Source organism: Anticarsia gemmatalis, chromosome 16 (genome assembly GCF_050436995.1).
Source record: "Anticarsia gemmatalis isolate Benzon Research Colony breed Stoneville strain chromosome 16, ilAntGemm2 primary, whole genome shotgun sequence".
NCBI lineage: Eukaryota > Metazoa > Arthropoda > Insecta > Lepidoptera > Erebidae > Anticarsia > Anticarsia gemmatalis.
In genome coordinates, this window is record NC_134760.1 from 8407350 (window position 1) to 8425571 (window position 18222).

At 32.4% G+C, this 18222-nt stretch overlaps 1 protein-coding gene across 1 annotated transcript in view; it reads right to left on the reverse strand.

Annotated features, from left to right (window-relative positions):
* The window catches only part of LOC142979178 (carboxylesterase 1C), a 30004-nt gene that overhangs the window by 1402 nt on the left and 10380 nt on the right, over positions 1-18222 (reverse strand). The window contains exons 2-4 of the mRNA XM_076123969.1: positions 8157-8263; positions 6059-7327; positions 1275-1411 (exon numbers count right to left, since the gene is read on the reverse strand). Of these exons, the coding sequence (XP_075980084.1) occupies positions 1275-1411; positions 6059-7327; positions 8157-8263 (1513 nt within the window). The remainder of the gene's footprint in view (positions 1-1274; positions 1412-6058; positions 7328-8156; positions 8264-18222) is intronic.

The window sequence follows — 18222 nt, forward strand, 5'->3', positions numbered from 1 at the left end:
TCTGGGTGAGTGATCAGTCTGCTACTGAGAATATTCCAATATAAATAAAAAAAAATATCAATGACTGTCCGGTCTGTGAATGGAACAGGTGATGTATTGGCAGAATTTTTACGTTATATTTATTTCTATTCGTGTTTTTCTTGTCTGATTATAAAATAAACTGGAAGGGAAACACATACGTAGTAAATAGTAGTAACATTAATATTAATGTGGGATCGTTTGTTTTGTTTCTTTTAATGGCGGTTTAGTCAGAGGTCAACGCCCAACATTTGAACAAGCTGATATAGGTATGTGACATGTCAAAAATGATGGATCGATTTAAATTAATTTTATAGATTGCTTCGATTTTATTTGCCTAGACATGGGCAGGAACTTGTACTTGATAATAATGCTAAGAAATAAGTTTAGAAAAGGAATTACCGTTTGCGGACCACTTAATAATAAAAAGCTCGGTCTTATGCCAAAAATATTTGTTGAAATGTTTAAGTAAAAGTTAAGTTAAAAGTTGTCCTTTTAAATATAGTTTTTATATAAACTTGTACTAACACATATAGAAAACGTATTACTTACATATTTTATTATTCTATAGTAGTTCACTACTTATAATGATGCAATGATGAAACAACATTTTTACAACCTACAACTAATACTTATAACAACAATACTCTGAATCGATTCATGAAGTAATTTGCTATGATTCATAATCTACGTAAATGCATGACAAGTTCAATTAAACAGGCAATAAAAACTTGAACTTTACTATAGTCTAGATAACTTTAGGTACTTACCTGTGGCCTACAAATCACGGTAGCCGGTAGTGGTTTTCCCCTAGTAATTAGGATTAGACTAATGCACTACTAAAGCTTAGTTTAGTCATAAATTCTTAGAATTAGTTAGTAAATAAGAGCTCAATGGTCCTTTTTTCATTGGAACTGCAGCAGTTGAAGTTTTACAATGCAATGATATTTTTGTCCAATTAAGTCATTATGATGTTATTATCATAAGTATTTGAAATCAGGTGGAATTCTTATAATATGTTTGTATTTCATTATACCTACCTATTTACTTAATAACTGAGCTTTTTGATAAAATGTTTTATCTTTGATTATTACTTTGTGAAGATGAATAAAGCACCAAGCGCCGTTAAATCATCCACGAGTCAGACATTAATTAATAAAAATGTTGATTATGAATGAACTAAACTAAGCTAAACTTTAAAAAGTTCAAATAAGTAATTCTTCTGATATAATCATGAATTATACAAGATAACTTACCGGTCTCCAAGACTATCAGGGGTTGTGGTGGTCCTGTTCGGAGTATCAGGAAAGCCAATGGGCCGGGAGCCCGCGAAAAAAGGTCGTTGACCCGCCACCATCACTGACGTCATCGCCAACAGTGTTGACAATGTTTTCTGGTGAAACAAGTATTTATCAAAGATTGTTTATTAAAAAACAAAGCGGTGATAATGATTAGGTAAGTATTTGGTGACAATATTCTTTGTTTTTTTTTATACATGGAAGAGAGATCTTTAAAGGGTATCCTAATAAACTTGATAAAAACATAATAAACATATTTTTTTCGTATTGTCATAATACTTACCTAATTCTTAACAAAAAAAACTTTATTTAAGATAAAAAAAAATGGATATTTCATTACTATTTTCATCACCACGAACATTAAGCTTATGAGACTGATTATGTATATCTAGTTATTCGAAACAAAAACTATTTTATTGCCACAAAAAAAAAACAATTAAACGAACCATGGGAGTTATCTAATACCTCCATATTTTAATAAAATTATGATCATAACATTTTGACCTTTGTAATTGCTGTTTCCTCGACATCTAATACTCTTAAATCATAAATTTATGAGATTTTATGATATGGATGAAGGACTTTATGCAATTTCCGCATTTACATAAAAGCCGAGGATGAAATTATTATAAATGGCTACCTTCATACAATGTTATCATACATCTATTGTATGAAATTGCTAATAACTTTACTACTCATATTAAAATGACTGTATATTGACATAAAGCATAAAAACACGCAAAAAAAAACAATTGAATGCTAACTTTATAAAGAAAATACAGCCTAAGTTTTAGAACACTAATAGTTATTTCAAAAATAATACTTACCAACATATTTCACGATGTAAACAACAAATAATAACTTAAAATACGACCACACTGCGTAAAGCTACAAATCCAACTGGTTTACCGCCATTTGCAAACAAAAAAAAAACAAAAAACCAAAGAGGAAAACTTAGTTCTTTATTATTAAGCACCTGCGTCAGGTATAATTCCTAACACCGGTTTCTTACTCTACAAATTATTTAATTATATTTAAGTTTATTGATTTTTAAATGCATAAGTACCGCTTTAAAACGCAAACTAAGTTTTTGTTAAACTTTGATAACTGTGTAATAAGTAAGGTACCTACCTAGTGCAGCAAAAATATTTCGCGCGCTTTTTTATCTATTGAGCCAGTAGTGTTTACAGTTACCATAGGTAAAATTAAAAAAAAAGCGTCATATTTTTTGATACAGTATTTGGATAATGTAATGAGAGGAATGAAATTTTCGTTTAATATATTTTTTTGTTTATTTCGTTCGGTCGCTTCGACTTCAAATACAATGAATATGATGATTCTTTTAAGATAATGTTAAGGTAAAGCGTGACATGGCAAAGGATACCAGTTTTCTAGGCGGAAGATGTTCAAATAAGAAAACATGTTCAATTTATTCGGCATTATAGGTACCTATATATTTATTTTTTGTATAATTTACCGACTACCCTAATTTTAATTTATTTGTTTTTTGAAATAAAGTTTGTGTTATTTCTAGACAATTAAGCAATAAACGTTCATCATAAGATTGTTCCTTGTATACTCGTATTATAGTAATGGGCATGCAATTTAGTTTTGCAACGTTTTTTTTGTATCGTTGAATTATTGTCCAATTCGTTCAAACCCTAAGCCTAAACCTATTTATACTAAAATAATTTTAATACGATATCCCGAAAAACAAGCAATCGGCCAACTAACGAATAACAAACGGCCACCCATCTTTGGGCTGACCGTACCAAAGTTTATTCACCTCACAGTTAATTTTCCGACTTATCAATGCAACTAGTTATTAGTAGCTATATCTATTGTACGTTGATGAAAAATACTTCACAATAATATAAATAATATACCGCACAATAAGCAGTATTACAATCCTAAGTATGTATTATGACAAAGGTGACTCGGTAAACCCCATTAGTACAAGTAACTGTAGACTATGAGACTATAAATGCTCATATTATGCATGAAGTTTATTTCACATCTAAGATCATGTTGCAATGATTTAACTTGGTATTTTCCTTAAGACTGACATGTAAATATTTTTATGTAAGTACGTCACAATGATATTTTATAATTCTTCAAATGCATCAGTAAATTGTTTGCGCGCCGTTAAAGCTGCACCGGGTAGCACTAGATCGATGCCTGAATAGGTAAATATTTGTGCAACCCACAACAGGCTATCCCGGGTTCATTATCAGTATCCACATTTTGCTTCAGAATTGTCCGTTTGATAAGCTCACACAAAATTCGATAGTTGGGTTCGGAAATATTTATCGAAAAACAAAACCAACTTGACTCATTTGTTCGGCTCGTGCTACTGCACGAGCCGAACAGAATCGAGCTACTGCTCGATTCTCCGCTACCATCGACTACCGACAAACGGCTTGTCATCGAGAAATTTGTATGAAAATCTCGTATCGATCAGCGCCTCGTACCTGCCGCGTCGTAGTAATTATTTTTGCAGTACATTCCAAATGTCAAAATTTCGATGTTCGATGGTACTTACCGACTGCACAGAATCGCGCTACAGATCGGGTCATTTGCACATTTTTCGTTTTTCCGCCCGGCTAGACTGATTAATACCTAACCGAATATGTCTGCAGCAAGCCTAAGAATAATAAGGTAACGTTTGCCTGCCAAACATTTGACACAAACTCGACAATATCGTATCGAAGCACATCACATCACTATGAGCATACGCTAATAAGTCTTGGACTTCATTCAACTGATGTAATTATTGATAAATCTGCAAGCAATTTCACAAACTGATGCCACAAGAGAGAATCTTTAACTGCATACAAATTGTACAATTTCCATGTTAAGTAGAATCTGTGCAAATATTTATATTACACGGGAATTTCCTTTAAATGAAATGTTAGTGGAAAATCCTGATATTCTCTTCAGGGAAAACTTAGTGTGCAAGGAACATACTAAGAAATAGGGAATAACTTATTTAATGCTTGGTAAGTCGACCTCACACACAGGTAGTGTTTGGAAATAAGGAGTATCTTCTACGGCCTTTTACGCATGTTCAATTCCCATTTTTCTAATTTTTCTTGGATTTCTCAACGTTTCGGCGCAGGTAAAAAATTAACAGCAGTCGTTAGCACTAATGCTTGGGTTACAGCATTACTCTTTTTAATCTTCGGTATCAGATACCCCAATGTAAAACCTCTCGTTTTGCTTATCTCATATGTGAACTAAAACCTTGACTTTCAATACATTCACTTTATAAAGTTTTCTGCAATTGAATAAGTTAACTTAAAGTTAGATACGTCATTCTCTATGTACTATGTGTAAAGAAACTGTACATGAATTAAATCCCTCGAGATTTGATGGTGGTTCTTTTAAGGTGCAACTAATGCAGCTCCTACGCGGTAACTTTAGCAAAAGTTCAAATACCATTGGAAAAATGTATTATATTAGGCGTTAGTGATTGGCATAGAAATCAATTCAAAATCAAAACACACATTTAACTATACAGAATAAGGTTTCTGACGAAAAATGACGAGAAGTTTTCAGATGATACCTTTCAACTCCTTTACCGTGAACTTTGCCTTGTACTTTGGTGGTTCGTCAATTATGTCAGAACCGAAATAACAACTAAGGACTTAGGTACAATAATATGTATATTACTAACTTTCCCTCATATACCTTACGTAGCTCCGTGTGGTTTAAATAACTGTGTAATGTACAGGCTCCCCGCAGGATCTTTCAGACGGAAACATTATAACAAGAAATCGTTAAGATTCCTAGTTCATAAAGTATCCTCAACCCAATTTCCTTTACATTGTTGCGAGTTACCATGCGCTGCACAAAGAACTGCATAAAACGAACAATTTCAAATGTTGTCCCACATTACTAGACTTATAGAGTGCAGAAATATTTGCCAAACGTTGTTTCACTCTTTATCGCAACGGTTGACGTTTGAACGTTCGTAAGTTTTGTGAATAATGGCCTCTAGGCACGAAAACGATGGCTTAGAAAATAGGTTATGTTAACGTAACTACAATTTATTTTTCCAATAAAATTTAACTTCGCTTTGCCGTTTGCTAGTAAATTAGTTTGAGCTTTGCGCCTTCTATATTGAAATTTAGAACTCCTATTTCTGTGTCAAAAATAAATAGCAATTTCAGTAAATTACGGCGTAAAATGAAATCAACATATTCCATATTTTACTGCTAGTGTACTCATATCCAAAGTGCAAAAGAGATGCCATAAAATCAGAAAAGGTCTTTAAAGAAAGCCGTATGTTCCCGAACTTATTTTTTCATACGATGGAATTGAATATATTTAATATTTATCAGTAGATTGATCTTCCATGTTTATAGGTATTTCAGAACTCGACGATATCACATTTGACGGTAAAGTTGGATAAGTACGGCGCGTGTTACCGCGACCTTTAGCTTTTTACGACCACAATTTGGTAATTTCATAAACATTGACCTCAGAACATGACCTCCAGTAAGACTTTTGGCTTCAAATAAAAACATCAACACATTTTGAAGAGTTTTATTTGCACGAATATTTCTTTGGAAGGTAAATATTTCATTTGGTACTGAAGAAATATTGATTTACTTAAAATACATTTCTCAATAGACTATACAAAAATAACCGTGGATTTACAACTGTTCTTGCCATCGTTATGAAAGTAGAATTAAAATAGAATATAAAATCACTAGACTGTGTATAATCCTAGTTGTGACAATGGAATTCGCTCCGGAATCATCCGCAATTTCTTTGCAGCACTTCGTTCCAATTTCGACAACTTTAGGGTAAAAGTCCGACCAAAACTCGAAAGCTTTGTAATTAACTGTCGCCGGATTGCTCATAGTAAAATTCTGCCTGTCAATTATCAAATACCCGGGTCTTTCGATTTCAAAAGGTTGCCAATCTATAATCAGCCCTGAGTTTGTTGGGTGGGAATACCAGGCGAAATTCGACCACATCCTCATCACTATTTCGGAAATACTCTTGTCTCTGTAGTCCCATTTACTTAAATCCTCGGGTAGTGCTAAATAAGGCATGCCGAACGTGAATATTAAATCGAAGTTGTGTGGAACACCTATCCATTCCGGGAGACCTTCATTAGCTATATCTGAAAAGGGTTTCAGATCGAATCTATAGAGGTAAACTGGGGCGTGCGCACTTACGTACTTAGCTAACTGATAGGTGGTAGCTCCGTGCACTTTATCAGTGTAAAAATCTACGAACAGTTTCCTTAGTACAGTCTCGTTAGTAGTCGGAGGTATAGGCTTGTAGAAAAATGCTACAGCATCTTGTATATGGTGCTGATTTGTAAAACATGAACTGTTATCTACAGTGATATCGGAAAGGATGATTTCTTCCCTCATGGAGTCAAATTCTCTTTGACTGATACCCGTGTCTCCGTTGTCATCTTTTTCTAGTAACAGTCCATCTTCCATATTGGTGTACCCTGCTAGAAGTGGTACTGGTGAGAATATATCATCACTGAACAGTTTACTTGGGAGTTCTGGTAGAAACGGGCTGGTAATGTTACTAAAACCTCCATCAACGATTGGTTTCCATTCTGCTAAAGGTTCAGCGATATCTAGCAGCGCTTGTTCTGGTACTCTCCGAAGACAGTCAAGGAGCTGAAAAGTGGGTTTTCGGAAGCAACTGAAAGCGACTGCCACTTTATCAACAGTTACTATTTCTTTCCTTGCTATGTTGACTGTTTCTGGAGAAAGGCCATTGCCGCTCATTGCAATAGCTTTTGCGAAAAGACCTGATGAGTAAGAAGATATAAGATGTAATGTGACACTGACGGCTCCAGCGTCATGGCCAAAAATGCAAACGTTGTCAGGGTCCCCTCCAAAGCTTTCGATGTTGTTCTTCACCCAGTTTAAAGCAGCTACCTGGTCTAATAGACCAAAGTTGCCAGATGCTTCGTTGTCTAGTGTTGAGAAGAATCCGAATATGTTGAGCCGGTATGCGACCGATACGAAAATTACCTGAAATAAAAATGTTATGATTAATATACTACATACTTATAGGCTTGAAGACGTGAACAGACAGACAGAGAGAGAGACATTTATCTTTATATCTTTTCAAAGTTAAATGGACTTTGTATAGTTCCCAAGTTAACTGAAGCTACGTATAATTCATATTTTATTACAGGAAGTAGATATAATATGTGTTTGATGACGAACATAGATTTCTGAATCTGTGACCTCATTGACATTATAGTAGATTACGAACATGAAATTGATATCAGATGTCCCAATATTTTTTACGAACAAATCAAACTTTTCCAATTTTAGACAAGCACTATAAAATTGGGGCACAGCCCTTAAAATAAGACCCAATTAATATAAAATTGGACCCTTTAGGCTTTCCAAAGCTCATTTAGAAATTGCTTTTCAAATCAAATAAAACTTTGACCACTAGGTGATGGGAAAGTTATAATGAAATCAATTTAATATGTAGGAGCCAATTTTGACACCAGTTTTACGAACTTTTTGCAATTAATCTTTAAAATTAAAAACGTGATTTCGTTTGCATATTATTTTTAGGATGCCATCTCTAGATATCTAGATAAATACAATATTTTAGTATAAGTATATTTATCAATTGTATAGTATTACCATGGTACAAAAAAGGGCTTTCGTCAGTTTGTAATCAGATAACCGTGTGTGAGATGTTTAAGATATTTGTATTATTATTTGTGCAAATAAAATGGAACGTGATGGAATTTCATTTGGGTTATCTAGATTCCAGATGATTTTTCGTCAAATAATGGGGTTCCGTATGATAAATGTAAGCAACAAAAGTAATATGTACCCTTTGTTTAAGCACCAGTTGGAATGGATTGACACTGTTGGCGCTGCCTCTCACGAAGTCACCTCCGTGGAACCACACGAGGACCGGATATCCTTCCACCCTGAAGTCTGTGGACAATTGATATAACAAATATAAAGTCTACTAGCTTTTGCCCGGGACTTCGTCTCGATCTCCATACTAAATTTCATGCAAATTGGTTCAGTAATTTAGGCGTGATTGAGTAACAGACAGACAGATAGACAGACAGAGTTACTTTCACATTTATAATATTATTAGTATGGATTGTCATATTGCTTGAAGCTAATTACAATACATATTTCAGTTTTAATATTGTAAAATTAATTTAACAAGTTTCGCAAAGACCAATGAAATTCACGAAATATAAAAAATGCTATTTAATTAGTCAAGCATACTTTACGGTACTAAGAGCCTGGTAAAGACCTTGGTTAAAACCCCTGTCAGCTAATTACCTAATGTGAATAATTTCGTAGCTTTAAAAATTATTTTATTTGTTTGTGCTTTGTCAAATGCGAAAATCTAGAAGCGTTTCGCTACAACTCTTAAATAAATACCGATACAATATCGTTCCTTTAAAAAATAACAGCTTTATACTTAACAATGTCGTGAAAATACTAAACTTAAAGCGTCAGATTGTCAAAGGCACTTGAGCATTTGAGCACAAAACTTTTACAACAAGCCTAATTGTTTTGTCCCTTCCTAGCTGTTTTGAGCTCTTAATGACCGATTAATTTTAAGTTTACTGTTGTTGGGCTGCCTCTGTTGCACGGTGGAAGAGGTGTGGTATTCGGATCCCGGATCTTGAGCCTGGACTTATATCAAGAGATTTTTCAGTAGTTACCCGGAGTAAAGGAGTGTATCGGTCATAGACCCTTATATTTCTGAGTGGGACTACATAAAGCTATTAGTCTGAATCCCCTTGATTCGGTCGGGTAGAAGGTAAGGCTTGTAGGTTCCCCGCTTGACTTTATAATACTCGTCCATGTTACCATCCTACCGGATGATGACTAACCCTCTTATTCATAAAAAAATATGTTATCTTTATATATATAATTCTTCTGTAAGTGTGTATGTCACTGAAATTCTCTTAAACGACTGGACCGATTTTGATGATTTTTTTTGTGTGTGTTCAAGGGGATCTGAGAATGGTTTAGATTCACAAATTTGTCCGCTGGACAATGTTTTTTTATTTAATTTTTATGATAAAACAACGTTTGCCGGGTCAGCTAGTAAGTTATAAAGTGTTTTGTTTCTTTCACTCCTTAGCGAAATGAAAAAGAGAAAACATATTATAGTAGCTTTTTGACTAAAATAGGTTTATAGTGTGTTTATGAATGAGAGCGTAAGAATATAAAGAACGTTATTATTGTGTATTGTTCATGCATTTGGATATATTTTCCTCAAAGAAACTGCATGACGTAGTCAACCATTTACTAGTAACACATTTAAAGCGTTCAGAAACTAATTTACGTACGATTCGTACTTTTCGATTGAGGTCAACTAATAAATTAAGGTTAGGTCAAAAGGGGTGCTTATGACCGTATTGGCACGGAAAACTTGCATTAAGCGCCTACTTAGATGTGGTAATGACTGTACGTATTTATTTCCTTGTTGATAGGTGTTGGAACTAAATTATGAGTATAATAACATATATTTTGACGCCCTAAATTGGTGAGAAATAGGAAGTAATTACAAGATATTTAGATTTCTGAAATAATGTTCTGGATCGGTCTTTGGATAATTTATTATGTTTCATGTTCAATGTAGTTTTGGCTAAATAAATCAATGTCCTTCTAAGTTTCATCTAAATAATTTTAGTTGTTTAAAGGTTACGATTTGCCTGAGCTTTTATAATATGAATTAGGATTTATATTCACTTTCTAAATCTGTTTTTATAACACTGCTATTCTAAAAAAAACTATTAAAGGATTCACAATTCGAAGTATCAAAAGATTTTAGAATATGATTTAATATAAAAAAAATATATATATAAAAAAACTGCATTTCACATTTGACGCCCCATACGTTGCATGATTATGACTAATATGTGCCACAAATACACCAACAAACCAACCTTGGCGCCAATAAAGTACCACTATTGCTATGATTCATAGCAAATTACCAGCCCTCTGACTCACTTGAGTTGTAATGTAATAAATAGGTCAACCGTAAACAATAAATTTATTTGCAAAGAAAAAACTAATTGACCTTTGATAAGAAATAACATGGAACCATACTTACATGCAAAGTTATGATTTATGCTATTTTAGAAATGCAGTAGGAAAAAAATATGAGTCAGTAGAAATTATTTCTTTTATGCGTTATTATAGTAAGCACGCTTGGTATAGGAGCTTTATTTTTTTACTTATTTATTTTAATATAATATATAAGTTACGTAGTAGCGAAGCAACTACATTTCGTCACTAATATTTCTGGTCCTATGTAGGGTGTGTACTAAAGTGTGTGTACCAAATTCCAAATTAAGCATATTTTAATATAAATAAAGTAAAAATATATTGAATTAATTTGAACTGCATGATCAGTATCGCATGTGCTACCGACCAGACTAGTAGATAGTAGTAAGATTTTGAGTAAGTAGATTATTTTGTTATAGGAGAAAAAATTGTGTCAAAAGGAATTATTATTTTCTTTGTTGTGCTATTTGGCACGCTTTGTATGAAAACTTTATTACACGAGTAAAAGTCTTAACTGTGGCAATAAAGATGTTACATTGTTTGTAATAAGGTTTCAAAAAAACTGTTAATATAGTACTGCAGTACTATGAAAAACGCTGCAGGTTTTTCTAGAAAGATAAAAATAAAATGTGACCAAGAACATAATTTAATGTATGTGGAAACTAGACATATTTATCAAAAAAAACCTAATTAAACTTTAGTTTGAAAATTTGGCTATATTTACATTTTTGTAACTAAGTCGAAATCAGTTTTTGACAAAATTTCCTTTAATAACTAGTGTCGGTACTTTTCTAAACTAATGTTAAAATGTTTGCCAGTTTTTTCTAAACTGTGGCTCGATATGCTACCACGTGTAAGTATATAAGTGATAAGCATTATATATTTCCGTGTATATCTATTTAGATACCTATATTTTCTACAAATTTTCCTATCGCGAATCATAACTTCGAGCAACGCTCAAACAAAAGAAGTGTAAGAAAATATTAAAGTTACGAATTCGGCTAATTTCAATTGTATGTAGAATTTTAATGTTGTTAATTCTTGTTGAATTTTCTTAAGCAAGTTGTTCCCGAAACATTTTCAAATACTTTCTAGAATAAAAGTCAGCCGTATTTATAGAAACGTGGGCGGTGACCCAATCAAAAGATTTTATGTCGAAAATTAGGTACCTCTACAAGTATTCAGAATGAAAATTTTCCATTACATGTTAGGTAATAGGTAGTTGTATAAACGATCATATTTATTTGAATATTTTACTGACTTCAAAGAGGAGAAGGTAGTATGTACCAATGATTATAATTATTTTTAAGATTCTTATCGATTATATCAATTACTAGCTGACCCACGCAACTTCGCTTGCGTCATATCAGAGTCATAATTTTCCCCGTTTTTGTATCATTTTTACAGGTACTCTGCTCCTATTGGTCGTAGCATGATGATATATAGCCTATAGCCTTCCTCAATAAATGGGCTGTCTAACACTGAAAGAATCTTTCAAATCAGACAAACAAACAAACAATCATCTTCAGCTTTATAATATTAGTATAGATTTGTTTAAATATTTATTTATTTTTAGCCAAAATAGTAATGTTACGACGGACATACGAGTACACACAGACACAGCACGACGGACAGGCGCTACCATTTTCCCCAGCGATATATTTTCACCAAGCTAGTACTTCATCATTATAATGTCGTATAATACTGCTTAAAATAGAACATCAGAATCATTATAACTTGCATTGTTTAAATATGAAAAGGAAATTCTCATAATATCTAGGATTACATCGGAAAGACCCATTATGAATTGATAACTGAGTACCGTTCCCGATTCCTTGAAACACTTTCCTTTTAATTTCTTAGAACGGCTCGTGGATTCATATCGATGAAAGCGTTTGTAGGAGTATTTAAAATTACAAAATCTTTTATTCAAATGTTATGAAATGTGTAATATGTACACAGATTAATTTAAACCATTGCATTTCTGCATTAAATGTTGTCCCAACAAAATTCAAACAAAAATTTAAATCGAAAACAATATTTAGGTTTCGTAGCTAAATACATGAGTTTTTATAAAATATTTTCCTTTACACTGTCAATAAAAATACCTTCAAAAATACTTAATTACCTTCCAAACTGTATAAATTTTCTTTTAATCTATATTTTTATTAAAGAAAATGTTTACTTCACTTCAAAACCAATCATAAACGAAATTGACCATTACAAATGTAATTATAGAAAAAAAACAAATTAAATATAAAAGTACAGAAGTGGGCATAATCAATTTTCCAAGTGGTACAGTCAAAGGAAATTAATTGAAGACTGAGAGACCCGTGTAAAAATCTGCAGAGCAATTAATGCCTTCGAATCGAAATACTAATGACTGAGTTATTCTTAGGAATGGAGGAAATTGAAATTGTAATTAAAGGCAATAGGAGAGTAAATTCGAAGAATGTTTTACATTAACTTATAATATAATGGCGTATACCAGATTTAGGGCAATGTAGATTTAATATAAAGCCAACTTTTCTTTTAAAAATACCTCGAAATATTTTTCGGTGTTCAGACAATTTTAGCGATAAAAATAAGCGCTCCGATATAGTCCTATAGTATAACCAAAAAAATCTATAGCAATCACTCGAAATATTACATTGCTACTAGGCAGTACTAGGAAGACAAGGGCCAATCTAAAAAATACTGCAGAATGTATGGAAACTATAGTCGGAGAGACTTGTATTTCACATAAGCGTTTCTTTGCTTGCATTTGTAGTAGGCGTTTAGTGAATTCTACACTTTAAAGCTTGGTTAATATAATCGATACTTTAGTTAACAAAAGTTTGACCGACGATTTCTAATTGTTGCGTAGAGGTAAGTACGTATAGAAAAAAGTAGAATTGGTAAAATACACGAATATATTCGTGAATACATGAATATCGATGAAAGAGGCACTTTCAAAGTCTCATTAAGCTTTGTGAAGAAAAATTAGTGTCAAATCACATTATCATAGAACCTACTTCCGTAAACATTCTCAAAGGTTAACATGACAGGGATTCAGATTCATTGAACTTGAGAATCTTAAGATTTTAATGAACCTCGTGTAAAAGTAATTAATTTAGATAATTAATTGTCGCTAGGAAGCTAAGAAGTAGAACACATCTATACTTCTCTACTAATATTATAAATGCGAAAGCCTACCAGAGAGGCTTTTATATTTTCATGTAAAAATGCTCAATAAATTTTTATGAAAAGTAACAGAGCAAAAGTTGAAGAGTCTACCTATTTATTAATAAGTAGTTTTTTTTTTTCCAGAAACATCTATGTGCCTGAAACATAGGATGCAAGCAGAGCCACGTGAGTTTACTACATCTTACCCGTAATAGTATTGAGAGATTTCGTAGAATTGCTTCAGGTATATGAAGCTTTTGTTCTAAAGTAAATTGCTTCCATTTTGTCTAGGTATTACATTAGTAAAAATCTCGATAAGTAGTGCGTGGGAGTTCCCTGGCGAGTGTTTAAAAATAGGCTCTAATGCTCCAGTTTGATAAATAAAAAAAGTTCTTGTACAAATATTTCGATCAAGGAAAGAATCTAATTTAACATGAGCAATTTCAATAACTTATAACTTTGTATAGAAATTGGTTTACGATATCTTACTAGGCAATATCATGTTTCAGATGAATCAATAACAACTCCGGGATATAAAGACTAATCTAGAAAACCTATGTATTATTCTGGGTCTTCAACTACCTATAAACCAAATTTCATCCTTATTAGCTCTATAGTATTTGCGTGAAAGTGTAACAAACATCCATACATTTCTCATCTTATAATTTTATACACTTTTTATTCAACTACTGTCTTTTTATAAAGTCATTTCAGCTCTGATTAGCTATACAGTGTGTAGTAATTTTTACTCATAAACAGTTACAACTAATCAGGGCTTACACGAAATTTATTACTAAGACAATTAGTAGTAGAATAAAAAGTCTAGGAATCCCAATCTTGATGAAGGTATTAAAATTAACTTGTTGTTTGTTTACTATTTGCAATTTAACTTTGTTAAAATCTAATCTTAGAGCTGTCTAAATTTAGATTACAATTAGCATAAGCACGCGAGAATAGTTTTCGAGTATTATGCTGACGAAAACTTAATGCTAAGTTAAAATAGACCTTTGTTGTGTTGTCTTTGTAATATTTTAACTTATTGATACTTTTAACTTTTTAAAATTTACCTAATCTTTACTAATACATCATTTTAAATCACAGGAGTAAAGTCTGAGTATTGATGTGATCAAGGTTAGATTTATAGCGTTGTGTATGAAACAAAATAAAGTTATTGGTTTTTGTTTGGATCTCTATTTTCGATCCCTAGACTTATCTATTTGTGATACTTCGGGGAAAAACGATAATTTTAGACAATGACTTTTTAAATGTGCTGCTTTTAAATTGTCAGCCGCTAAAGAGAAGATAGAAACAATAGCGCTTAACTCCGGCCTTTTACTAACTCCATGGTTTAAATTCATCGAAATCATACAGATAGGCTTTCAAATTCTAGATTAAAGTAATTAATATGAATATTAATACTTCGGATAATCATAAGACGGGAAATCTTCAAAGAGAAAATCATATTAATTCATACATCACAAGCACTTATTAAAACATGTTGAACGTGGGAATATTTATAAATAAGCTTTCTTCGGAATCAAGAACGATTTTATTCTTTTCTTGAAGTATATTTCTTTGCAGAATACGACAGGCAGCTGATTAATAATTACGGCGCAGCAAAGACTAATGGCCGTTCCATTTGCAGTATTTATTATGCAAATAAGAACTTGTAGACATTAAAATTATTCTGTTTGCATCTATAATTACATAAAGGTTTTAAGCTTTGAGAATATTATAGGTTTTTTTTCAAGAGATTCTTTTGATTTAGTTGCAACTGTTTTAATAGTAAAAATGTATTAAACGGTAATAATATTCTATTTATACGCTCCTTAATAAGGAGCAAATATTTCATTTAATCTTATATCAATTTGTTGCTAAAGTGAAATTCAATGTCATTTTATTTCTGTTAAAAAGTTCTAACTACAATACCAATCCAAAACACATTTAGTAATAATAAATACAAAAACAAAGATTTCAACTACTTTTTAACCGTTACTAAATATATTTGTTGTTTTATTATTATGAAGGAAACCAATAACTATAAGCATAACCTTCATGGAAATAAATTGAATAACATTGGAGAAAACATCAGGGTCGGCAAGGAAATTCCAAAACAACCGCCACTGCCCTTGACTGATGACCCCACGGTAAATAAAAAATGAATGCTCCCAAAAGTATTTGTTAATGAAATATTTTCTTTATCTTACACGGTACCAAAATAGCATCAATTTTGCCCTCAATTCCATCCAACTTATTAAAAAATTCTCTGACCGCTGACAAGAATTTGCCGCCCGTAGAAATTATTTGAAAGAATAGCTGTTACAGCTTTTAGTATGAATGTTGAGTCGTTTGAAGAATGCTCGTCCGCATTGAGAGTTTGTGGTCGCCAAAACGTTCAATCACTCTTTTTCGTGTTGCGTTGGTTGTCAAGTGTGTAGAAGTGTTCTCTTAGTTTTTTTGTTTAGATTCTCGGCGAGCCCGGCTTTATGCATATTTCCGTCAATAATGCAGTGATAAAATATATAAAAATATATGTACTTTAAAGTCGTATTATTCGACTGCTAAGCATCCATATTGAAAGTCCTCTTCTCTCATTTAATGATATATTTGTACATTTAATGTCAATATCCAGACATTTATTCAAAGTTGAGTGAGATTCTGAACTAAACTTGACTAGAACTAGTGTTTAGTACTTAAAACTGAAGCCAGTTTCTTTTTTTACTGTTCAGCCGAAATTCCGTTGATGGCCAACGACATTTCAAAACGAACTGAAAATACTATGATCCAAACATTCATAAATTGTTTCATTCCATTTAACTTACTTAACTCTGTGCTTATTCTTATACAAACATGACTCATATAATATTATTTTCAGCTCTCGTCAATATTCAAAATTAATATTTTTCAATATAAAATATAGCAATACCATAATTACAACACGTAACTGAAACCAGTTAATAAACAGGTAACAAATTGTCACTCGTTTGCACAATGCGGGTAGTTTTTCACAGGCGACGCGACGACTTTTCATTTAGTTTACACCGTTCATTTGTAGCGCTATATTGTGATTTATTTCAAAACATTACACAGCTTTATTATTAACTTTTCGGATTAGTAAAAGAGAAGATAGATGTGAAGATAGACGTACAAGGTGCGTAGAAGGGCAATAACCTTATCATTGGAAAATTTATGTTTTCCGTTACTGCTGTGGTTCGCTATAAAACCCAAGAGAAAAGCGTTCCAAATCCTCTATTTGCGACCAAAATACAACCGCAACAAGAGTCACCTATTGAAACGTTTTAAAGCCCTGCTTTCCATCTATGTGCTTTTAATTGCAATAAATAAAAAAAAGATGACACATTATTCTAAGATTGCATATACGAGTATATCTGGTGTCCAGTATGATAGATTTATCTCCAGTAAATCAATAAGGATTCAGATATTTCAGCTGTCCAAAAATATTGAATTTCATTGTCAAATATATGAGGCCTAAAATAACTCAAATGTTCACTTAAGGAAGATTAAACGAGAACACTAAAATAAATGAAGCCTAATACGTCTTAGAAATGTTCAAGACATCTGATATTATTAGTCAGAACAAAATATGATCTAATTAATATTTTATTTTATGAGCTATGTTACAATAAGATAATTAGATAAAATTATAGATAAATTTTCGTTAACAAATTATTTTTGTTTCATAATTTGATTTTGTTTCCATTGCATTATGTTCGCCAATTAGAATGATACAGGTAAAAATAAAATTATAGTTCAGAAATCGGAGAATAGATATATATTACTTGGTTAAGAAGTTTTCAAACAGTTGTGTGAATTTCTTTCGGTACCTTTCATGGCGCTGTTCAGTGGTTGCTTTTATTGCAACATGAAATACAGCCTGTCAGTGGTCCGGAGTTTCGTTTGACATCATACTAATTAATATTCCAGATTGCGTTACGAAAGTATATTTCTCTGTTAATCTTTCACTGCTAAGCTCTTGAACCGCCTATGATTAATTGTTATGAAGAGAATAGAGGATCCAGAATCAAAAGTACGAACGCTACGTCTTTTCACTTTCGTGTGATCCAAACTATCTGCGAGTGGCAAAGCGGGGGTCGCGAAACGTATTTTATGCGCGATTTTTCCCTGAAACACACATGATTACTAAAGACTCGTGTGATCAATATTATCATAAATAACACAAGAGCTTTCTCCATAATACTACTCATATTGCCACGATCCATTTGACGAATATCGCTGAGATGCGACGCTTTGAGAACAGAGAGGAAACATTTCTCAATGCTTCGAATAAACTTTTATTATCAAAAAAAGTATTATAGATAGAGGCTTTCTGGACGATAGCCTTTTATTATTCCTATTTTATTGCTAAGGTGAGTGTTTTATATGAAATGGGGATATTTCTTGAAGTGTTTCAAGTGCGGTACTGTAATACGATTACGAACTATCGATGTTATAGGGACGCTTTCGTATTGGCTGCTTAGTTCATGAGACAAATTGTAGGTAATAACTTGACTCGTGCACTCAATAATGTTAAAAAAATGGTATTTATGTTTAGTGAAGATATTTAAATGGATCAACTGTAGAAAGTCATAATACGAGTTGACTTTTGAAACATGAAAATCAATTTAAATTCGTCATTTACTCTACAGTGATGAATTGTTCAGTGACTT